The sequence below is a fragment of the Trachurus japonicus genome, chromosome 17 (assembly GCF_045865225.1).
Source record: "Trachurus japonicus isolate A0001 chromosome 17, Traja_1.0".
Taxonomy (NCBI): Eukaryota; Metazoa; Chordata; class Actinopteri; order Carangiformes; family Carangidae; genus Trachurus; species Trachurus japonicus.
The window spans coordinates 33,048,564-33,071,650 of record NC_140923.1 but is presented as its reverse complement, the minus strand read 5'-3'; the positions used below and the strand labels follow the sequence as shown (position 1 = coordinate 33,071,650).

Below are 23,087 nucleotides of genomic sequence, written 5' to 3'. Positions count from 1 at the left end.
CAAACCTTAGTTTCTGTGGCTGATCTAGACTGCAGCGGTGGTGAGGAACAGTAGAGAAGGAAGCAGCTGTGACTGCAGAACACAAGGTCCTCTTCAGATTTCAAACGGCCTTCAGATTCCTGGTGAGAGAAATTAGCCCAAGTTTTAAAAGGCTGCATAAGCAATGAGGTGTTAAATCAAAGCCTGACCAATGTGAACTGCTTAAGCTCAACTGACGTTAAAAGAAGTAATGAAATAAACATCAAAAACATTCAATATTTAAATAACCAAAATACTCTCAAGACTGACGTCATGGGGTATGCTATTTAACCCACTAATTGATCCAAAATGGATTTAACTCCAGCAGGCTGGATTTACATAATCAGAGCATTACTGTGATACTGTGTGTGTATGAATATATATGGATGTGTGCAGCCCTTCAGGCTGAATGTGGGCACATCTAGTCCCATATATTTAGAGCATCCTGGACTTTATTAGACCTATTGGTTGTAGAGCCTTTTGTTTATGGTATAATATTACTTTTGACTCTTCATTAGGTTCATATGGTGTCAGAATCACACTTGAAGGGTGGTCTGCCTACTTAATATACAACTCGGCTTAATGCAGCGTGATTCAATACCTTCATGTGGGCAGGCAGATCTTTGACAGATTTCTGAACTCCATTTCCCAGAACCACCACCTTACAGTGGCAGCACCACTGTGGTTTACATCCAGGGCTGGCAGGGGTCTTATGGTCAGGCCCTTGACCTACAGCTGCACCTAATACAGAAGAAAGCATGATTTAATTTTTTTTCATAGTTCCAAAATACATCCTGTGTTATATCACTTGGCTTTACTTCATGTAGGCAAACAATAAATATCAGAACAGTGGTTAAAACACCCTCTTGCAGTAAACAAAAGGAAACTAGATCATTGTGGTACCTGCTTCAGTGTCAATTTATTATCTACATGGTTCTAGGATGACAACACTTATTAGGCCTGTTACTAGTGTTGTCACAGCAATAAGCAGAAGTTTGCATGCTACAGTGCTACTGAAAACAATTGTTTACTCTATTTCATTAGCTGAGAGAACCAACCACTTAAATCAATGCGCTGCCCTCAGCCACAGTCACATAATGATTTGCAAAAAAACAGGCATCAGTAAATACTGTTAAGAAAGATAATCACTGCTGTGGATGTTTAAGGGAAAACAATTACATATCAAGATTGTGTTGCTGCTTCGTGCTTTTTCCACAGGAAGTCATTACGTTAGGCTTAAATCAGACATGACATTTCAATTAAAGGCTGCGTTGCAGCGCTTAGGGGAATCAGAGATGCCCTAGTTTAATTTAGGTTTATTCCCTCACCTGGGCTGTTGGGATGGAAGCGGAAATGATGCGCCTGCTGATGCTGCATCATCCCTTGTATTCCAACGGGTCTTATCATCTGATCGGGCCGTCCGTGATGTCCCCCGTGGTCTCCTTGTCCGTGAAAGAGCATGGGAGGCCGAGGGTCCATGCCATGGGGGCCCACCCTTGGACCAGCGAACATGGATAGGGACCCCCTGTCTGGGGTGCTGCTGACCTCATAGCTACTAGGGATCTTCACACGTAGTAGGTCTGAAATGGCTGCCACTACACCTGTGATGTTCTGAGGAAAAAAACACAAACGTTTACATCACTGTGAATTTTTGAGGTGCTTGTATTTTACTGAAGGTATGAATAGCTGCAAAACAATAGTTGCTTAGTCTTACTTACATGTTGATATCAATAGAAACAAAACTAGGGCTAAATCTATGCTGAATTCCTGTTAAAGTAAATCTTATTTTTATTTTTACCTCAGCTGCGGCTGGTCTTAGAGTGATGGCCACAGACACAAGCCTTTGTTTGGAGTCATTAGACACATGGCCAAAGGGTGGGCCGAAGAACATTGCAGACGGCTCCGTCTTGATATCTTGCAGTTTGATCTCTGACCCTAGAGGATTGAAAAAAAAAAAGGAGGAAATCCATAAAATTTGCCACACACTTGAGGTATTCTGTAGTTGGCTTTCAACTGCACACACAAACACATCCCATTAATTATGATTCATTTGATTGCGATGATTGTGTAGTCGTTTATAGTTACCTTTTCCATCAGGTGCAGGAAGCATGGGGAGTACCGGAGACAGGCAGGGGGATGGTGGCTCTTCCTTCACCAGAGAAAGGTCTGGGTAGCGACTGATCTCCATGCCAACCACACTCTCAGGAGAGGAGGATGGAACAAAACTGTCAGGGGTGTCCCTGTCTTTGCACGGCTCCTGTCCTCGGTTACTGTTATAGACGAATGATGAAGAGAAACCTCTGTCAAAACCATGCTGCCAAAATTGATCATCACATTACAGGATCATACAGGATTAATCAAAATGGACAAATATCACAAGTGTTGATGATGGTGCTTTCATTATTGTGATGCATCTGTTACCTGAGCTCCTCCTGGTTGTTGTGCGGAGGAGTGGGGAGCGAGGCTGGAACATCCACAGTTTTGGGACCCTGTGCAATGGCCCTGGCCAGCAGATCTTCTTCAGTCCTAAATGGGACATGTAGCGGCTTCGGGACCAGGCCTTTGGACACTATATGAAACAGGAGCAAAATGTCAGACTAGTACACTGTACACACATAATGCTCATCTGTAACAATCAAAAACAATCATAATTGTGTAATATGTGATTGTGGGAAAAAGTTTTGTTGGAATTAATTTATTCTTTACAATTTTTGAGAATTGTGACATTAGGCGCGTTTCCATTGCAGGAACTTTGGGGTAATTTTACGGGGCCAGCCCCGTTGGTGCGTGTTTCCACTGCAGGAACCTCCCCCACAGGGCCATATACAGGAACTTTTACGGGGGCCAACGGAGTACCTACTCCAGGGTAGGTACTCCATTCGACCCTGAAAAGCTCCTGGGTGGGGCTCGAGGTTAACCCGGCGCTGATTGGCTAAAGCTAGAGCAGGCTCTGACGCTACCAGAAAGCACCAAAACAACCGGCATTTTTAAAAGGGGGAGCAGAAGGGGAGCATTAGCCTAGCAGACACCGCTGTAAACAACAAGAAAACAGCAGGAAGATGCACACAAATGGACCGACGATGAGGTGCAGACATTGATTGCAGTCTACAGCACCGAGGAGATTCAGAGGGGGTTTGAGTCATCGCGGCGAAATGAAAATATCAGCGCACCTCGACACACTGGGGATCCATCACGCCGCAAAACAGTTAACAGTTAACGCCGTGAAAAGAAAAAAAAAAAAAACTCAAGCAGGATTACAATCAACCGCCATGTGCACAAACACACACACCAGAAACGCGGCTACCGCCTCAGCTCCTTCCATCCTTCTTCGTTGTTGTTGTTATGATTTTTGTGCATGTGCTTGGGACCTGCCTGGGTGACGTCACGGTCGAAACTGTCGCACAACGATTAAGTGGCGATCGAAACTCATGACGTCGCCGCGGGGTCCGACTCTGCAGTGGAAACACGGCCACTGAGAGGGCCGAGTGAGAGGACGGTTCCTGTAGAAGTTCCTACCCCCTCCCTTTACCAGGAACTCCTGCAGTGGAAACACGGCTATTAAGGTACAAACTCATATTCTTACCCATGGCAGCAGCTTTGCTGGCGAGCTCTTCTGTCGTGGCAAATCCGTTGATCATTTTCTGACGGTTCACAGGTGGTGGGGTGGGAGGGAGTGATGCTGGCGGTGTTGGTGGATTACTCAGGTTACTCTGCTGTAGGAATCAAGATCAATACAACGTCAGCACATCATGCTGCACACACTCTTTACACACATCCCTCGGTTTACCTAGTTTAAACATAGTAAGAGAAGTGAATAAGCACCTTGTAGGCCAGCTGGGAATAGTAGTCAGAGACTCCATCAAGAGAGGCGCTGCCAAAAGTACCAGATAAGAGGTTTTCTCCATTGAGCTGGCCGCTGCCATACGGAGCGAAATGGGCAAAGTTGACCCCAATCAGGGGCTCCATGAGGGGCAGCAGGGAGAGCTGCTGTGACAGGAGAGGGAAAAAAACAACATGGGCAGGGTTAAGAACAAGTCTACAAGTGCACAATCTTGGATAGAGTCATAACTTCTCCCTCTCTCTTCTTCTCTATTTTCTTGTCTATTAATTAATGAAATGAGTATGTTTTTATTATTTTTATGGTCACTTTAAGATCACATAAACTTTTTATCAGTGAAGTACAGTAAAGTGTGAAGGTTGTTTAATCATTACTTAGTAATTTTATGTCCTGTAAAATGCACAGAAAAGGAAACAAAATAAGCCAGTGCTGCCTGAGAGAGAGTGTGATCTCTGGTCCATTTATCTACTTCAGGTAGGCAGGTGAATGTTTGCATCATCAGAACGTTAACTGTTCAGTTGTTAAAGAGGCTGTAATTTTAACCCTTTCAGCCAATCCCCGTTAAACTTCTGAGAAACTTCCAGAACTCATTTGGTGTATTAAATGTGATGAGATGATATCATGCTGCATTTCTAACGACTGAATTAGCTTCATAAAGTTTAAGTCAATAAACCTCAATCAATGAGGGACTTGCAATATAACCACGCATCCCCCCTCTGCTCTCCCGAATAATAACAGCTTCTAATACCGTGGTGTGCAACTGTCATCCAACCTAATTACACTAATGTGCTCATGATATGTGAAATTAGTGCCTGTGCGCTTGTTCAAAAATGATTGTCTGTTCTGGCTGTAATTAATACTGTAAAATTTTGGAAGAAAACATTGTAAGAGAAGCAGATGATGAGGTGGTAAAAATCAATCTTACTTGTTTGATTTGGGTCATTACAGTGTCAGCACCAGAATGCATCAGCTGCCTCTCGTCTCCCTCCTTCTTCCTCTTCTTGTAGCGAGACGCAGGTTTCTCTCCTCCTTTGGGGGCTCTCTTGTTCCTCCCTTTCTTCTTCTCCTGCTCAGGCAGCAGAGGTCCAGGGAAGTCGGGTATGCCATCTGAATATGCCTGGAAATTGGGGGGAAATAAAGTGTTGTTGCATTAAAAAGGTATGAACAAACTTCAAATTACTTGAGAGGCATTGTGGCTTTTTTGAGTTCGATGTTTTCAAACACAGAACTATGACTCATTCATAAACTGACGGCTATGACTCACACCAATTTTAACTATAATGTGCCTCCCATCTGAATCACTTAGCCTGGCTATGACTCACTATGTTGATTATCTCCTCAGCGCTCTCTAACTGGATGACTAAAAGAAAGACTGACCCCGTTGCTGTCCATGGAGCTTTGCCTCAGCAGGCTTTTGCAGTCTGCAGGGTCCTCCTCCTCCGAGCGCAGACTCTCCTCTGACCTCTGCTGGGGCAAACCAGGGGGCGGTGTGTTCTTGTTCTTCAGAAGGTGCTTCAGTAGCTCATTGCCAGCCTCGCCCTTGTTTGGACTTTGCCCTGCAGGGAAGGGAGATGTGCTCCCTTTACCGCTCTCCTCCTTCACAGAGCTCATTTCTGAGCCGATGGGCCCCTCTCTTGGCCCATGACACTCGCTGGCATCGGTCTGCTCCAGCTTTATGTTGTTGAGGATCCTGTCGTGCTCCTGAGCCGATGTCCTCGCCGTGTCTGACGACATACCAGGTTGTCCAGACTGTCCTCCAGAGAGCTGCCTCTCCAGCTCCGAGTGACTGGGAGTGGAAGACCCCAGTAACGGGGACCTGGACAAGTCCTGGTCTCCAAAGAGATGAGTGTTTCTGGTGGGTGTTGAGGATGTGTCTGAGACGCATGGTGTCAGAGGGGCTGTAAGGTCAGAGTGTGGAGTTGAAGGCGTCTTAACTGAATCTGCGTCATCGTCTTTCTTCTTTTTGCGGGTCCTCTTCTTTTTCCCCTTCTCGTCTGGGATGATGTTGGAGTAGAGTTGTATAAGAGACTGACCTGAGCCTGGAAAGTTAGATGGTAAAGGTGTGGCCGAGTCAAACGGTGGCCCCTCACCGGTCATCTGAAGAATCATTGCCGGGCCACTGAACTGACGAGGCCTTGGCTGACCCTGAGGGAAATTAGGTCCTTGTAGGGCGAGGTTATCAGGCCCTAACCCAGGCCCCATGTCCGGAGGCATCATCCCATTGCCCATTAAAGTTCTCCTTTCACCCTGCATAAATGTCCCAGGTGGTGAGCCCATCCCAGGCTGCATGCCTTGTTGCTGAGGAAACACTGGACCGAGAGGTTGTTGTTGTAGCGGGGGCCGCTGAGGCTGCATGAAGTCTTGTGGCAGCTCTGCATTGAAAAAAGGCATTTGAGCGAGTGGCGCCATGTTCCCGTCCGGCCCCATCATCCCTTGCTGCTCCATTTCCATACGGTGTTTCAGGGCTCTCTGTCGCTCGACCTCCTGCATGAGCTGCACCCGCTGCCTCTCCTGTTGCTCCCGAAGCCGCTCCCTCCTCTCCCGCTCCTGGAAGCCCTCACTGAATGGGTTGTTGTCGTCGAACTTCACACCACCTCCCTGCATGGGTTTCACACCACCTGGTGGAGCCGGCGGCGCTTGTGGGTCCACAGGCATTTGTGGGTGCTGAGGTATATTACCCATTGGCATTGGATGGGGTTGGCCTGGATTCACCGGTACCTGGGGGGGCATTATTGGAGGCATTCCTGGTCCACCCATGGGCATGGGAGCACCTGGGTGCCAGCCAGGCGGTGGGTTGGGCATACGAGGGGGTGCGTTCGTCTGGCCGGGATGAAGTGGCATCTGCATCATGGGATTCATAGGAGGCTGAACCATGGGCGGTCCAGCGGGGACCATGCCGGCAGGGCCTGGCATTGGGTGCATCCCAGGCATTATGGGCGTCATATTGTTTTGCTGGTGTTTCACTCGGTATTCCTCTATCAGTTCAGCGTGCTCCTTCTGCTGCTTGCGGATCTAGAGCAAAAACATCAGACATTCACAAAAAATATGGTTGAGGATCTCTATGAAAAGCACAATGAAAGCAAGTACAGCTTGCAAGACGTTTTATCACGTTTACAAGACAAACTTATGAAGACAGGTTTCCCAAGGGAGGAGGTGAATGATTCTGTGTTCAAATAGCAGCTGGAAAAAATTAACTTTAGAACAAGGTTTGGAAAGTGCAGCCAAAAGCCTTTTTTCAGTGCTGATCTTTTAGGCAGTCAAAAGTGGTTGACAGGTGCAGTGCAGACTATGGCTGGCTGACAGACTGTGTACGTATGACTCTTGATTTGATTTGTTAATATATACACGTACAATTATTATACAATTGTTCCAGTCTTCCTGAGTAGGAAATAGCTTTATGTATAACTTCCTATTCATACATTTTATTATACGTTATGCATATTTAGCTAGATTATTATTTTCTATTTTTTTAATCAATATTTAGGTTTGCTATCACAGTAAGATCCAGTCAAAGACACCTAAAAGTGCAATAAAGAACTGAAGATAATGAAGCTGATAAATGAGAGTATTTGTTTCTCATAAATTTTGTGTTAATCCTGTCCTGATTTAACCTTGCACTTTTGTCAGTGGTGTTGCTATGCAACCTGGAAATCATATCGTCTCATGCGACTCTGTCTGAGATTAAAAACTTAACAACACTGATCAAATTGTTTAATAACAGAAAACAGTATTGTTTTATTTAAAATAAACATGAGTATTTTCCTATGTTTTTCCTGATTCATCCTATTTTAGCATCCCTCACTGCCCAGGTTCCATTCTGCCTGCTGTTTTCTCCCATGTAAGGTGAAAATAATGCTGGTAGAAAGTTGTTTTTCGACCCACAGGCTGTTATTGATGCCTACTTAACACTCTGCTCATAGAGACACTTAAAAAAAAGACCACGCTTAGGGATGGCCATTGTGTCGAGCAGGACTGAGATAGAATTCAGCAGTGGAGCTTGACAGGCCCGGCATTTACCTGCTCCAGTTGTTTCTGCACCACTCCCTGCTGCTCTGTGACATGTTTGAGCTGCTCAGCGTCCTCCTCAGGGAACTCTCTCCCTGCCTTCTTAGCTGTTCTCTGCTTGGCAGACAGGGCTTTCTTAGACTTCCTGTGAGCGCCGATCTTCTCTTCCAGAAACTTCTGCTGCATTTGAAGTAGTTGCTGAGTCTCCTGGAGCCATTCCTCGTACTGAGCCCTCTGAGCATTGTCTGAAAGAAGAAAAAGGCTCTTTTGTTAGCAATCTTGAGAGCATAAAAACAAACACTTTAACTTTTCTACTCCTGACAAACCTTCAAACTAAAAAGTTGAAAATGCATATACATTTTTTCCGGAACTTACTGACAAATCCTGGTCCAAAGTTTGGGGGATTTGGTCTTGCTACTTGTGTCAGTTTACCATCCTGAAAACAAGGTTGACAAGTAAGTTGTTATTCATTCCATATTATTTTACATTGCAGAGATTTATGTATCATCTAAGAAAAGCAGCAGCTTCAGTACCTGTCCAACGACTTGTGGAGGAAGCGGTGTACTTTCAGGTAATGGTGCCACAGGAGGACCAGGAGGAAATCTGTAATACAGTAATACCACAGCCAAACACCATTTAAAAATTTTACCAATAACAGCACAAATTCTTCACACTTTTTAACAACATCAGTGTGGCTGGGTTGTTGTAAATGTTTTAAAAACCCTCTACTCCCTGGAGCAGTAACGCATTTTAAACTGAACAAACTCTAAAGTTAACCTTTTACCTGTTCATGACCATGGGGGCCATTCCCATGTTGTTCTGAACCATAACCTTGTTGATGCCTTTCAGGGCAACCATTTTGGCTTTCATGATGGGGTCAGTGATGGAATCAAAATCTGCAAATAACAAACAATGCACAGTCAGAAATAAGCAACCTGATCGATAAACTCAAACATGAACATTAAGTTCTGGCCCAAATAATTTACCAATGTTCGGGAAAAAGGAGTCGCTGGAACGTTGTCGTATCATGGCTTGCATTTGCCTCTGCTGTTGCTGCTCCTGCCTCTCCTGGTCGAGGAGGTCCTGCAACAGGAGTGGCTGCTCCTCCAGTAGAAGAGGACGATTTTGTTGGTTGTGCTGACTCAGTGCTTGGTTCAATGCTGCCTGCTGGGCTGGAGTCAGACCGCTTGTGTCCACTCCAGCGGCTAGCCCCACCTGGTGGTCGGCTCCGAAGCCTGCCATAGAGGCTTCTCCTGCAGTGGTGGCGTCAGATATTGTTTGACTCATTGTAAGTCCGGAGGTATGCTGAGCGTCGGTGACTTGGTTCTGTTGGGCCATGAGGTTACCTCCTTGACTGACAGATTCAACTATTGGATTTAATGACTGCTCTTCAGGCTGCTGCTTAATGAGTAAACTAGAAAGGACCGGGGTGGAGTCTGACAGAACTCCCTGCTGGTTTGAGGTTAAGGTGTTTCCAGCAGCTTGCTGGTCTGACACCTCAGGGGGTTTCTGACAGTCTTTAACCTCTGTTTTAATTTCTTGCCCAGGTGCTAAAGAGGCAGAGTCCTGATTCCCAGGGGCTTCCAGTTTGACCTCAGCTGAAGACTGCTCACCTGAGGCCTCTGACTTTGCCAGTGCAGACGCTGAACTGGACGATGCCTCGCTCTCAGTGCCCGAGTTTTTGTTGATGTCCGTGGTGTCAGGGTTATCGTCCATGGGATCGCTGAGATCCAACTCCTCATTAAACATGTCTTTCTTGATGTCATCTAGGTCGGGGTCGGTGTAAGCAATAATATCAAATTTGCCAGATGTTAGGAAGTCATCAAGGTGCAGGTCATTTGTCTCCAGGTCTAGGTCTTTTCCATCTTCAGGATCCAAGTTAAGGTTTTCCAAGTCAGCATCCACCAGGTCTTTCACCTCCACGTCCTCAAGATCTTTGACTGCTGATTCTTCTGCATCCAGTTTCTCCTCCACAGCTTCGGTGCTGGCCACTGAGACAGAGTCAGTCTGCCCAGCAGGGGGTGCAGTCAGGATCATTGATGCTGCCATGTTCTGGGTCTCATTTGAGGCAGGCTGACTCATGGATCTCATCAAAGGAGACTGTTTGAGTGTGTTGTTTCCTGACATTTGGGTTTGCTGATGAAGATTGTCCATGCTGGCAGATAGCTGCACATGGCCCGTCTGGCTGGTCATAGGGTCCATCATCCTAGGTGCCTGATTTAAGAGGAACCTGGAATCGGGTGGAAGGCCTGCTGGTCTTTGGACCTGCAAGTTGGGATCAATGTTGCCTCCTTGCATGGCACCCGGTGGAAATGGCATACGTGGCCTGTTATCTGCCACTCTGTGCCGCAGCTCAATGAAAGGCTGGCCCATTATGTTGTGCTGTTGCACTGGCATTCCACGTGGTGGGAAATGTTGGGGCAGCCCCATGGGGTTGCCTCCCATATTCTTTGCCATTTCTGCAGACATGGAGCGTCTCATTTGAGGGGGTATGTCCTGCATTGGGTGTTGCCCACGGGGAAAAAACTCTTGCGGTCCATGTGGTCCTAGAACCCCGGGTGGAAATGCAAACCTGAAATAGGATTTAAAAAAAAACAAATATAAAAAAGCGGAAAAAGCAGTTTCTAGATTTGTGCAAAGCGGAGTTATCAATTATAGCATTTAAAAACACAAACAGAAATAAAAACAATACATTGTAATACAAACCTTGGTCCCTGGTGTCTCAGATTAGGATCTCCAGGATGTGGGCCCCGGTGGATTTGTCCCTCATTAGGGAAAGAGACACGCTGATCCCCTGGAAAAGGTCCAGGAAACCTCATTGGCCCTCTCATAGGTCCTTGTCCAGGGTAAGGTGGAGGAGGCCGGTTGAACATTTCCCCCTGTTGCCCGGGGCCCTCCTGGGGCCAGGGTCGTGGTGTTCCTGGGGCAATGTTACCTGCATGCTCCTGAGAGCCCCTCTCCTGCCGGATTGCACTCCTCTGCTGCTGCTGCTTTATGATTAGTTCCCTAATTCGTTGTCGCTAAAAAACAAGCATAAAGAAATTTAAGCCTTTTTTAAAACACAAGGTCAATAAACCATGTCTGTCTGTGTTAGCTGTCCACAGAGATTATCTGCTCGTCCTACACAGTATGTAGCAATGCAAAACAAATGCCCCTTTTTTATACAGTATCACCTGCTTATGCCTACTTTCTATCCTGCAAATGCACGCAAGTTTTCATTTCTTTATTCTATATTTTCACTTCCTATATTTATGTTCTGAAAACTCAGAATGACTAAAGATAAAGTCATGTTAATGATGCGTTTCCCTTTATTCCCCATTTCCCCTATATTTACATTTGCTGCACTAAAAGGGTACATTTTTATTGACCTTATATTTTTAGCAATCTTACACCTATTAAATCTCTATTAATAAAATCTTTTTTTTATATAATAACTTAGGACACATTTTTGTACTGTAGCCATAACTCCTGTCTTATACCTTTTACTCACTGACATTACTGATATCCATCAATGAATAGACCAAACCTATTTTATTTTGTTTCCTTCAAATTCAAATTTAAATTAAAATATGAATACTATTAATAAAAAGATTAAGAATGTAATTAAATGAACCAAAAGTAACATTTCAATATTCAAGAATGATGATGTATGGAATAAAAGATAAACAAGACATATCAGGTACCTGTCTGAGTCTTTCCTCACTTTCAGCGAGCGCAATACCCTGAGCTTCAGATACACCAGGCATTTGTGGGTTGTTTGAGAGCTGGCCTGGGTCTTGAGGGACAGATCCATTGTTACCCACAGCTGACTGCTCCTTCATTTCCATTTTCTCTGTCGACTGTGGACGAGGGGTCATGGGGGCTTGCTCAAATGGGTCATGGCCCGGTGTCAGACTGGGTCTTCTGGAGGGTGACTGAGTAAATCCATCCTCTGACACATTTGGGTGTTTTGGTGTTTGTGAGCCTGGATGAGGAAAGGGCTCCTGAAGCCTGCCTTGGGGTGAGGTGAAAGGGTCCTGGCTCCCCATTGGTCCTGGCCTCGGCCCTTGTCTGCTGAGCCCATCAGGACCAGGCCGCGGGGTCCCTGGAGGCTGGGCGTAAGGGTCATTAAGCATTGGTCTGGGGGCCCCGGGTTGAGAAAACATGTCGCTACTTCCTGGCCTCGATGTCCCAGGTGTACTCGTAAACGGCTCTATCGGCCCCCTCTGGCTGCCCGGTGACTTGGAAAATCTCTCTCCCACCGAGGGCCGTGGCGTACCTGGTGGCTGAGCATAAGGATCCACTGAGTGGGAAGGCGACATCCTCTGTCCCGGGTGCGGCTGATGAGTGAACTGGTTCATTCCACCGGGGCGTGGAGTAGCTGGAGCCTGTGAGTAAGGGTCTGAAGATGGGCTGGGGGTGTTTGCTGGCTGACCGTAGTTGTCGTGCGGACGCGGGGTCCCAGGAGGTCGAGCGTATGGCTCGAAAAATTGTCGAGCCTGAGCACCGGGGTCATTGATGGATCGCTGGTTCACTGCGGGCTGAGAGAAAGGGTCGGGCGCTGGCTTGTTAGGACCGGAGGGCTGGGCGAAGGGGTCGTACGTAAAGTGGTCGGGCCTCGGAGTGGAAGGTGCGTGAGCGTAAGGATTTCTAGACATTTGAGTCATTGGTCCTGGCTGAGCAAATGAGTGACCCTGAGCGTGATGTTGGCCCATCCTAGGAGGACTGGTGAAGTTGTCGTTCCCAGACGGTCTCGGTGTATGTGGAGGCTGAGCGTAGGGGTCGTTCTGCGGATTCTGAGAGAACCGGTCAGCGGGATGTGGACCTGGTCGGCTGAATGGATCCTGAGCCTGAGGAGGGGGCATGGGTGTTTTGAACAGAGGGACAGAACCAGATTCATTACTTCCGGGGATTGGTGTTAACAGAGGCCGTGAGTACGGGTCAGACAAAATCATCCTGTTCTGGGCCATGCGCTGATAGGCCTCCGTTCTTATCATGGGCCTCGAGTACGGATCTCTGCCTGGAGAACCCATTGGTGGTCTTCCCTGAGCAGCCTGGCTAGCCCTCGGTGGACCCATGGGCTTCAAAAAAGGGTCCATTTCCCCGGCCGGCCTTGGGGTGTCGGGAGGTTTGGCATAGGGATCACTGCTCATGGACGTTGGAGATCCAAAAGATTCATGAGCAGGAGAGGGCCGCCCTCTGTCCTGCTGCTCCATCAAGGACGTGGGGGATTTTCCAGATTCCACCATTCTGCGACACGTATTTGGCCCGAGAGTTGGCGGTCTTGGGGTCCCGACCATCTTGGCGTATGGATCCCAGGGAGAAGAGGGTCTGGAACCAGAGGAACCTGGTGAGAAAACCTGCGGGGACTGAGGCTGCGAGGAAGGTCCGGACGGAGGGGGAGGAGGCGGGCGCAGGAACACGTCCTCGGGAGGACCTGAAGTAGGAGTCCCTGGTAGCTGTGGCCTGGCAAAGGCATCTTTAGAGTTCAGCTGCTGCATGGGGGACATGCTGCCGTTGCTGGGCTGAGAGGCCGGACTCTGGTTCCCACTTGTGTTGCCGTCTCCCTCTGACTGTTGCTGCTGTTGTTGCTGTTGTTGCTGGAGTTGCTCATTCTTAACTTGCTCCAGTTTCTGAGTGGCTTCAATTTTGGCTTGCTGCTTGCTTTTCTGCCTCATTTGCTGTTGGAAGGGCACAGTGAAACGCGGAATTAGATCTCAAAAAGGGATGCTGCAAATATCAGTCTCATGCCAAAAATGAACTGGACCTACTAACCACCAATGTCATCAGGGTTAATGTGGAGGATAGTGAAGTTGTTTAGGGAGCTTTACTAAAGCACCACTTCTTAGCTGTCTTAATATAAAGTGGACCTGCCGCTGCATTCGCTGACTTCATTGCATACACTCTTACCTGTCTAAACTTCCACTCTTGTTCATGCTCTGACTCTTTTGGTTTCAAAGGGTCTTTAAACAGCAGTTCTGTGTCTAGTGGTATGTTGGGATCAAACACCTCAGGGGGCTGTTGCTGTGGATGATGCCTCTTCACCGGTTCATTCGACATCTGGACTTTGTTGATGCGCAGGGCTGCTCGGTTATCTCTTGCCTTTTGCTAAACAGCAAATCAATCACAATAGCAAAACAAAAACATGTCAGACACAAACACTTTATAAACACAAGACTGCAGAAAAAAAGAGGTTACTTGTGCAACTCTCATTATCTAACAAGTGTGATACTGAGGTAATTTCTATTCCTATTTAGTTCTCTTTCACAGCATTTGCTTCAATATCTCAGTATGACACATGAGGGCAAGGTTATATCAAATGATGACTTCAAGTTCCCCTCGCCAAGTCCAGCTATCCAAGAACAGATTTCATGCTCACAATAGCATGATGGGTAAGAGCAATGACATTCAAATTTACAACCTCCCACATGCATGGATTGAGCATCAACTAGCATCAGCACCAACATCCCAAACGGATAAAACCCAAAGCAGGGTATAGGAAAGTCAGCAATATGCTGACTATTTGTCAACATTGCTACACTGGTAAACAAGATCAGCTTAAGCATCAAAGTGATAAAAAAAAAAACTACTTTCGCTGATCATATTCATCCCCTTTTTCCAGTGAGTACAACATCTCCATCCAAAACAACCCCTCTTTCTGGAGACAGGGTGGTTTGCTGAACTGTAACACTGGCATGAACTCCATCGATATTCAATATGACATTTTTTTTGTTTGATTTTATACTGTAGGGTCCTACATCACTGAGCATGCTCAAGGGTTTGCCTGCACCGTCATTTTTGCCCATGCCATTTAGTATTTTGACTTAAATAATTAAATATTTTTCCTTTGACATACTGGATCTTTTTGCACAGCCAGGATCTTCGTCTGTGCTCTATGTAAAACGGAGGATGGAGGTCATCCTGTGTGTCAGGGATCTCAACTGTTGCTTGATAATGACAGGGGCGTTTTATTATGTTGGATATCAAAAGAAAAAGCTATGAAAGAGAAGAGCCGTCATGTAAACCAATGGCAAAATCCCCTTAAAAATCTCTAACACAGGGTGCATTTTTTAATCAAGACTAGGTCTTTGAAATTAGCCTCTGCCAGATAAAATTACTTCCAGTGAACTTAATTACTGCGACCATAGTGAGTTCTAACACTGAGCAGAGCTTCCTATGTTAATTAGTTCATCTGTGAATGGCCGGATTTCAAATTGCATTGGCAAGAGGCAAGAGGCCAGATGCGATACAGGAACCTGCCTTCTGAATACTAATATGTCAATGCAAACAGTAGTGACAGCCCAGGCTTTAAGACAGTTGAAGAAAATTAGCAGTTTGGTTGATCTTACCACATATGGGGCCCTGTCTTGTGAACTAGCTTTCCTCCAAAGTTTTGCAATTTGCTTTACTCTTGTGGACCAGTCTGTTGAAAGAATAAGAGGAGAGGTTGTCATGCCAACAGTCTCACAGAGCATACAAGGTATTTTTTTGATCTCTGTGACTGAGACAGGGATGGCTACACCCAGACAATACGGACAGATAACAGAAATAGCAAAAATAACACACCACAAACAGAAGAAAATCACATATAATAAAAAGGTAGAGCCATGCACCAACCTGGGTATTCCTCTTTAAGGTTGGGGAAATTTACATTGGTATAGAGGACAGGGGCAACAGTGGCTAACTCTCCGAGTGTCTCCTCCTTCTCCCACTTTAGTGTACTTCGTTGGGCATTGGACATGGCTTCAGTCTCCCCTTCAGGCAGAGATCCGGGGGGTGTAGGACCAGGGCCATGTGCTGGGGAGGGCCATGGACCAACTGCCTCTCTAGGCATCTGATTAAACTTTCTGTCCCTGTAATAACAAAGGAAAAGAGGGTGATGAGGTCTCTATGGTTTTGTTAAGGGGAAAAAACAGAAACAAATAAATCAAACTTGTGACAGTTTGAAGGAAGGAAGCTTTACCTTGGATTGTCAGTAAAAGGCATACGATTAAGGGGGGCGAAGTTGTCTGGGAGACAGGGTCCTGCTCCTGGATTTGCAGGGAAGCGTTGGTTTGGTCCCATCATACCATTGATCATTGGCATCCTTGGAAACATGGGATTCCCTACGCACATGATTTGAAAGAGATGAATTGGATCCGTTGACTTTTAGAGTGAAGCTCATTATGTCTGACTGTGACATGGTGATTGTAATTGTGATGTACCTGGGTTGGGGTGAGGCATGCTAGTGCCAGGTGTGGCAGGGAGGGGCCCTGGACCCTGGGGGTGAGGCACCTGTGGTGGAGGTGGTTGGCTCGTGCTAGGGCTAAGGACGGCTGTGAAGAGATCTTCGACATCCTTACCCTCCAGCTCTGTAACAGAACGTGACAGCACAATGTTGTGTTGTGTGTGTTAACATTCATCAAGACGGGAGAGAAAATTTCTATACCACTCCCAAATGTCAGAATGTATTCCTCCCCTGTGCTACAGATATGTTGATGCTGAAAACTACCGTCTAAAACGGTAACACGTTTTTGCCTTTACTAGGAGAGCTTATTTGGATAATTTAGTTTGATCATTTACTGGCATCTGGGATTTACTGACACCTGCACCATCTCACTAGCCTGAAAACCAAAGAGCTAAAATACTGAACCATAGTCCAGGTGATTCATTAGTGTATGAAGTACAGGAGCAACGTTAAGTTTACGAAAAGGATAAAATTACAAACCTGGAATTTTGTAAAGTTTGCTCAGGATTGATTCTGAAACAAGGAAAGAATCAGAAAAACAAAACAAAAACATTATTAATCTGAAATTCAGTTTTAAAACAGCAGCGTTCAACAACTATGGATGCACGGATGGATGTGTGGTCTTCTATACTGACCATCGGTGACCATCTTGTCCAGCTCTGGGCTGAGAATCCCGTCCAGAGGTTCCTCTGGGAGGGTTCGCGGCGTCCTACGGCCAGCCTGAGACTGGGACGCCACTGGGGAACTGTCTGCCAGGGGCCCAATGTCCAGACCAGCTGTGGAAACACACACAGACATAGAAAAACAAATCACAACATGCACACACACAGACACAGACAAACCGACACACACACAAAACAACCAACAAAATACCCGACCAAGAACGTGATCATAAATATAGACTTCACGTGAGAGCATGTTTATTGTCTTAACAGCCTGTGGAACGCAATCAAAACTGAACAGTATATGATTACAGCTCCTTGGGGTGCCGGTGTTGTTTAAAGGCAGTGTTTTCAGAATTGTGAAGAGATAGACAGGTCATACTAATTCTCAGTAAAGATACACAAATACTTAAATGTTTGTGCGGGAAAATATTACTCTGATCTGTTCTTTACACTGGTCCTTAAGTCAGTTCAATCTCTTAAAGATGGTTGTAACCAATACCTGTATTAACCAAATTATCTCATATATTATATCCAATGGAGCATTAAAGCTGAAAAAATGAGGGGGTTTTTTTTTTCAAAAAGAGAAAAGAAAAAAGAGACATGTTTTTATCATTCAGCCACAGGTCTGAGAACACAAGACCTTCAACGTCTTCAGGAAGTGGAAGGACATTCACCAAGGCCCCTTGTTCTCCACTAAATTGCTTCATTCTAAGCTGCTCATTTCTTGAATACCACAATGTCCTTGTCAGTTTGTTTCTTTTCTATCTTGTAAACATCACTGATTAAGTAGCAATGAATCTATTCTTGTAGGCATTTGAAGAAAAAGTCAACTGTGAAAGGGTTTAGGAGGCTCATAATCAGGGACTGACACACCATAGTCGTCTGAGTGAATATTGTGCACTGGGTTAGGGAAGTACAAAAGCAGTTTATGAGTGTTAAAACAATCTGAAATGGTTGAGAAAAGCTAAGTATGAAGCAGCTTATATACATGCACACTTAAATAGAGACACACACTGTAAGAGAGGAAGAATGAACTAAAGCAAGGGATTAGCAGGCCATAGCACCCTTACCAAAAGGAGGAGGTGAGCTGTCAACCTGGAAGGGGCAAAAATCAAGACCTACAAGAACCCAAAACCAGATAAAATGAGTGAAAAAATAGTGAAGACAGAACAAGCACAACACGCTTCAGACAATGCAAACAAACAAAAGATAAAATCAAAGATAAGAATGTGACATTGAAAAAAAAATCAATAGGTGGTGAATGCAAAATAAACTTGCTGTCTGAGGAAATTTCTAAATGGGGAGGAAAGGTTTTGTAACCCATTGATAAGGTGACCATTAGCAAATTCTTAGCGCTGTGACTGCCCGTGAGATATATGACGCACCAGAGTCATTGCTTGGCTTTCCGAGCATTCCCAAGATGTCTGCATCAGTGTTCAGAACATCAGATAGATCAACTAATGGTTCCTCGGACGTCTCTGTAGATGGGAAAAAAGGAAGAAACAAAAAAAAGAAAAACCAAACTGTCATAAATCATAACTGATGGTGATGTTGAACTTATTGTGATTTGGGTCCATTTCCTTGGATGATGGTTTTAAACAAGAGAGGAAACCACACAATATGCAAAGAACAGTGATACAGAGTGGCCCCTGAATGACCTGAAATGTATTTCATCAAGCTGATCTTCAAAGTGTATTATCAACTGATTAAAGCAAAGACATGGAGGATGAGGGACAACACTGCTCTCCATCTTAAACATCATGGTTTCTTTTAATACTGTCGTCCTTTGACCTCAAGCTTTGCATAAGTGAATATTTTGAAAAGAAAGGATTGAAAGCAAATGTACTTTGCATATTCAGTCTCTTATTAATACATCTAACATAATCAGTTTTATGCTGCACAATCTTTTCCCTCAAGAGTGTACCATTTTCTCTCTAAAATGCCTACAAAATCTTCTAATATTTTCGAAAAATTTGTCCAAGGGTCACCGTTGTCAAGTATACAATGCTTTATTTGTGAACTGCAAACCCAATGGTTTTCTAAGGACTTTGATTATTTAAAATGCTATCCACTTGTCATTGGTGATGTACTTGTACTCCCTTTCGGTAGGTCCTCAATTAAAATATTCTGCTTTGAATGGAAACAAGGATCTATGTCAAATAAATGTCTGGCCTCTTCTATAAATATGAAGTGACCTTCATGATGTTTTTTAACCATACTATGGACAGGGCTTAAATATAGGTTATAGGTTTCACAATGCCAGTCTTCTTTAATGAAACTTGTTTTACTAACTTTGTACTGAGCACAAATAAATGCCTGTCCATGAAAGAATTGAAAGTATTTTCTACAGGACCACCTGACCAACACCTACTTGACTGTTTCATATATTGGTCTTTGCTTTCTTTTTATGTTTTGCTGCCCTTTTGACACACCTGACATGACACCTGACTTTTTTTTCTATATAATTTATTATTTTCTGATAAAACTACAAGGTAAAAGAATAAGAGGTTTGTTGGGCTTTTTAGTTGAACAATTTGGGTATGTCAGCAGCTGGGAAGAAGACCAAAAACAGAATCAGCTATCGGACCCCATCCCTCTTCGACTGACACTGATTTGATATGTACCAGACTATGTGATGCAATACCAGGCAACAGGATGCAATTCAAAAACAAGACATTTCCACTGCCTTTACTGCAGTTTAGCCAGTTGTTATAACAAGAAATCTTAAAGAAAGAATCCAGTCCATTTATAATAATTTTCTAGTTTTAAAGACCTGGTTTCAGTGACACATTTTTACTGTTCATAGATAGTTAGTGAACGTTGTGCCTAAACACTGTGATGACAGTGGCTGCACGCCATTTGGCTGTGTGGAAATCTGCTTGAATAAATACAGGTGGTGGATATGATGATGTGGAATCTTGTCTTGATCACCTGCTGATCAAACAGCGAAAACCTGATTTACCGTAATCGGACAGCGATTACGCTCAGCAACATAATAAACCACCATTCGTTGTTGGAGGGCATTGGATCCTCATACACAGCAAACATTTTGATTCAGCCATGACACGCCATGTGAAACATATGTTAACCAGTCATTCAGATCAGCATAAGAAGTATGTGAGATTTCATGTAAAACTGAGAGAAAGCTAGCGAGAGCAAGAGACAGAGTGAGTGGGCAGGGGAGACAGAGCGAGCTAGCAAAGGAAATTGAAACTTCACTTTTTTTTGCTACTTATGGAATAAAATTCTGCCTGAGTCTTTGGTTTAACTTGTGACACTCTGACTTTGTCTTGTATGAATGGGTGAAATCCACTGTGAATGTGTGTTCAGTGGACCTGGGTCGTACCCTTTAACTCCTGTATGAAAAGGATTAATACTCTCAATGGGCAAAGACGGGGAGGAAAAACGCATGGGATAAAAGACATTGTTAGGCACCAAAATAAAGAGAAACACAAAATAATTCCTATTATGTCAGACTGTATCCAGCTCTGCTCTAATGTAAGCTGCTGTCAGTAAGTCACGCCTCGTACTTCAGTACTAAAGTAGTGGGTATACGTACGTGCTGCTGTGGGTCTGTGGGTCCCTGTTGAGAGAGAGGTTGCCGAGGCACTGAGCAGAGGGTCCGATGAAGGGTCCAGGAATCTGGTGGTGGGATGCTTCCTCTCCACTTGGCTCTGCCCTTCTTCCAGTAAGCCTGATTCAACAACACCCTGCTGCCTGCTCTGCTTACTCTTGTCCAGCAGGTCCTTTCCAAAGAACGCCTCCTGAACATGACAACACAAAGCACTGGTCACTTCTCTGTGCTGACATTTTTCCTTCCAGCTTTACCTTTCTTGACATCAGTCATGGGAAACACCATGTCACATTGAAATTACTCTGTGCACAATGACGGCCCATGAGGACTGGCCAGAGTGAAAACAGGAAAGCTCTGAAACCGAGAATCATGTTGGTGCCGATCTCACTTTTGTCAGCACCCGCCTCCCCCCCCAACCACTTATACCCACAAGACTACGCTACTATCCTCAATGACATGTAACTGCAGCTCCCTGCTGCACCGAGACATTAAAAGCCCAACATGTTGCTACCTCAATAATTAATGAAATGTGCTTCACTGTGTCGGACCTTTAGGTTTAGACTGAACACCCCCCTCTCTCTGCCACTGTGGTGGGATTAAGAGCAGCACTGACAGCTGCCGGTGGCTTAATGCACATCACATATCTATGTTTTGGCCAACGCAAGGTGACACTGAGATAGTGGCTAGAGACAAGGAGCCTTGGAGTCATCTCCAGTTAAGTTTTCATATGTCAATTCACAACCCAGACAGGAGCCATTTAAAGAGCATGATCAGAGAGGAGTATCCTCTGCTGTGGCTTCCTTTAGGCTCTTTCTCTTTCAAAAAAGCTCACAGAAGGGGCACCATGCATCAAAGTTCTGTAAGTGGTTTCCAGGCAATGTACTTTGGATTCCCAACCTTCCCAAGGGTGAGATAAAACGCATTTTATGAAGATATGGCGTGACAAGACCAGACAGTCTGTGTATGTGAATGCTGGGCTTGCATAACGATAAAATAAAATAGTTTTGCTAATGAAATAATTAGTTTTAACACATTCAATAAGTAATGAACCCACCTTCAGATAATCTACCATTAGAAAAGCGTGGCATGTATGTTAGCAAAGTCAGCTGTGTTGACTGCTATTAAATCTACTGGTCAGTGTTCAAGTAGAAAGTGAAGCAAAGATTTTAAAATAAAAATCAGTTGTTTTTTTTAAACACATTAAACCAGATGTTCTGTCATATCTCCATTGTGTTTATTCAGATTATTCGTTCACTGGTCATGTCAAACATCCAGTCTACCATTAGAGGAGACAGACCTGGAGATAGGTAGGAAATGCCTCCTCCAGTTTTGTTTTCTTCTTTCTGTAGCGTTTCTTTATCTTTTCTGGGACCTCTGGTCCTGGAGGCGTCTCGTCCACAGGAGTATCAGGCAGCGTCTCTGTCCATCCTACAGGAAAGAAAAAAACAAACAAACATCAGAAATAGCTCCTCTGAATGGGTTGTATCATTGAGATCTTACTGTGAAATTAAAACATTAAATAACAGATCAGGGACAGTCCACTACAATGTAAATACATTATTGTTGTACAGACCTTCATCTTTTCCAATAGGAATCTCTGACACAGAGCCAGAGGAATCCTTTCTGCAGAGGGCTCGTTTGGCTTTGCCTGGACCTTGGCCTGGACGGCTCCTCTGGCGGACCATGAAACCACCAATGCCTTTTAGGAGGAAATTTAATATCAATAAAAATACCATTTTGATATAACAAAGGCGATATGATATGCAAGATACTGAGCTTTGACTGGCTCTCTTAATCATCCATTGCATTCAGCATGAATGCTCAGAAACACTAGACAGAGCCCTCCCAAAGCAAGATGGCAGAGCTTTGCTAGAGCAACATCGTCGGGCATGTACTGCACCATTTTACGCTTCAGAGAAGCTGTCTCCTTCAATCAGGTGCCCTACCCGGCCGGTACGGTTTCCTCTTCCTCTTCTTGCCGCCGTCGGCCCCCTTGGAGTCGTCTTCTGCTGGCTCTCGCTCCAGGCTCGAGTCAGACTTTGCCTCACAATCTATGAGCTCCGCCTCTGTGAGAGGGAGAGAGCATTGATGATGAGTGACAGCCCTGCAGCAGAGAACACCCCGGCCAGGCCTCTCAACACAGCACCAGGGTCAGCTCTATCTGAACTCCACTCAGTGGCAGGACATTAGCCTGATTGAAATTAAGTTCACCAGTTCTATTACAAAGGAGCTTCATTACCAGGGGGATTTTTGCGTAGTCCTTCCTTTTTTTTCAGCGGCAAGTTACATTATTTTTTCAACGTTGACATGCAGAAAGACATTTGATAAGGACAGAGGGAGGGTAAGCAAGTTCTATTGTTATGAAATATCAGTATTCCAAGCAAATCACCTGCGTCTTACCACAACTGTTATCGGCATTTAACATAAAATTCAACAATTTAGTTTAATCTATTCATTCCATCACAAGATGCATTATTTGTCAACCCCGTTATCTATGGGGGATAGACTAAGTAACGGAAACACCTTTCTGTATAATACTGTACAGTCGCAGTAGTACAGAAGCAGAATCTATGCCAGGGCTTCTGTTTTAGATGGTGTTATTTTTAGTTAGGTGTACCTAATAAACTGAGAGTACATACAGCTTTAAAAATAATGTATGATGTAGACGACATTCTTCTAATGCACAGCTAAACGTCAACCTGTGTTAGCATTCAGTAATTTTAACAGTGCAGCTGATAGTGTTGAAAAAGCTAAACACATTCAACCCAGCTGGAAGAATGG

The 23,087-nt window shown here is 44.8% G+C and overlaps 1 protein-coding gene across 2 annotated transcripts in view; it reads right to left on the bottom strand.

The window, feature by feature from the left end:
- kmt2cb (lysine (K)-specific methyltransferase 2Cb) overlaps nucleotides 1-23,087 on the bottom strand; it is a 61,106-nt gene that overhangs the window by 4,165 nt on the left and 33,854 nt on the right. For both annotated transcript variants that reach the window (XM_085803805.1, XM_085803806.1), the window contains 30 exons: nucleotides 22,253-22,372; nucleotides 21,880-22,005; nucleotides 21,604-21,734; nucleotides 20,292-20,496; nucleotides 18,118-18,210; nucleotides 17,803-17,850; nucleotides 16,703-16,843; nucleotides 16,548-16,580; nucleotides 16,045-16,191; nucleotides 15,804-15,945; nucleotides 15,458-15,693; nucleotides 15,190-15,263; nucleotides 13,751-13,948; nucleotides 11,545-13,521; nucleotides 10,568-10,881; nucleotides 8,848-10,433; nucleotides 8,646-8,757; nucleotides 8,395-8,464; nucleotides 8,237-8,297; nucleotides 7,874-8,106; nucleotides 5,234-6,868; nucleotides 4,782-4,973; nucleotides 3,841-4,005; nucleotides 3,602-3,731; nucleotides 2,440-2,587; nucleotides 2,104-2,288; nucleotides 1,817-1,953; nucleotides 1,347-1,629; nucleotides 620-759; nucleotides 6-119 (listed from right to left, as the gene is read on the bottom strand). In XM_085803805.1, the coding sequence (XP_085659931.1) occupies nucleotides 6-119; nucleotides 620-759; nucleotides 1,347-1,629; nucleotides 1,817-1,953; nucleotides 2,104-2,288; nucleotides 2,440-2,587; nucleotides 3,602-3,731; nucleotides 3,841-4,005; nucleotides 4,782-4,973; nucleotides 5,234-6,868; nucleotides 7,874-8,106; nucleotides 8,237-8,297; nucleotides 8,395-8,464; nucleotides 8,646-8,757; nucleotides 8,848-10,433; nucleotides 10,568-10,881; nucleotides 11,545-13,521; nucleotides 13,751-13,948; nucleotides 15,190-15,263; nucleotides 15,458-15,693; nucleotides 15,804-15,945; nucleotides 16,045-16,191; nucleotides 16,548-16,580; nucleotides 16,703-16,843; nucleotides 17,803-17,850; nucleotides 18,118-18,210; nucleotides 20,292-20,496; nucleotides 21,604-21,734; nucleotides 21,880-22,005; nucleotides 22,253-22,372 (9,176 nt within the window). The remainder of the gene's footprint in view (nucleotides 1-5; nucleotides 120-619; nucleotides 760-1,346; nucleotides 1,630-1,816; nucleotides 1,954-2,103; nucleotides 2,289-2,439; nucleotides 2,588-3,601; nucleotides 3,732-3,840; nucleotides 4,006-4,781; nucleotides 4,974-5,233; nucleotides 6,869-7,873; nucleotides 8,107-8,236; nucleotides 8,298-8,394; nucleotides 8,465-8,645; nucleotides 8,758-8,847; nucleotides 10,434-10,567; nucleotides 10,882-11,544; nucleotides 13,522-13,750; nucleotides 13,949-15,189; nucleotides 15,264-15,457; nucleotides 15,694-15,803; nucleotides 15,946-16,044; nucleotides 16,192-16,547; nucleotides 16,581-16,702; nucleotides 16,844-17,802; nucleotides 17,851-18,117; nucleotides 18,211-20,291; nucleotides 20,497-21,603; nucleotides 21,735-21,879; nucleotides 22,006-22,252; nucleotides 22,373-23,087) is intronic.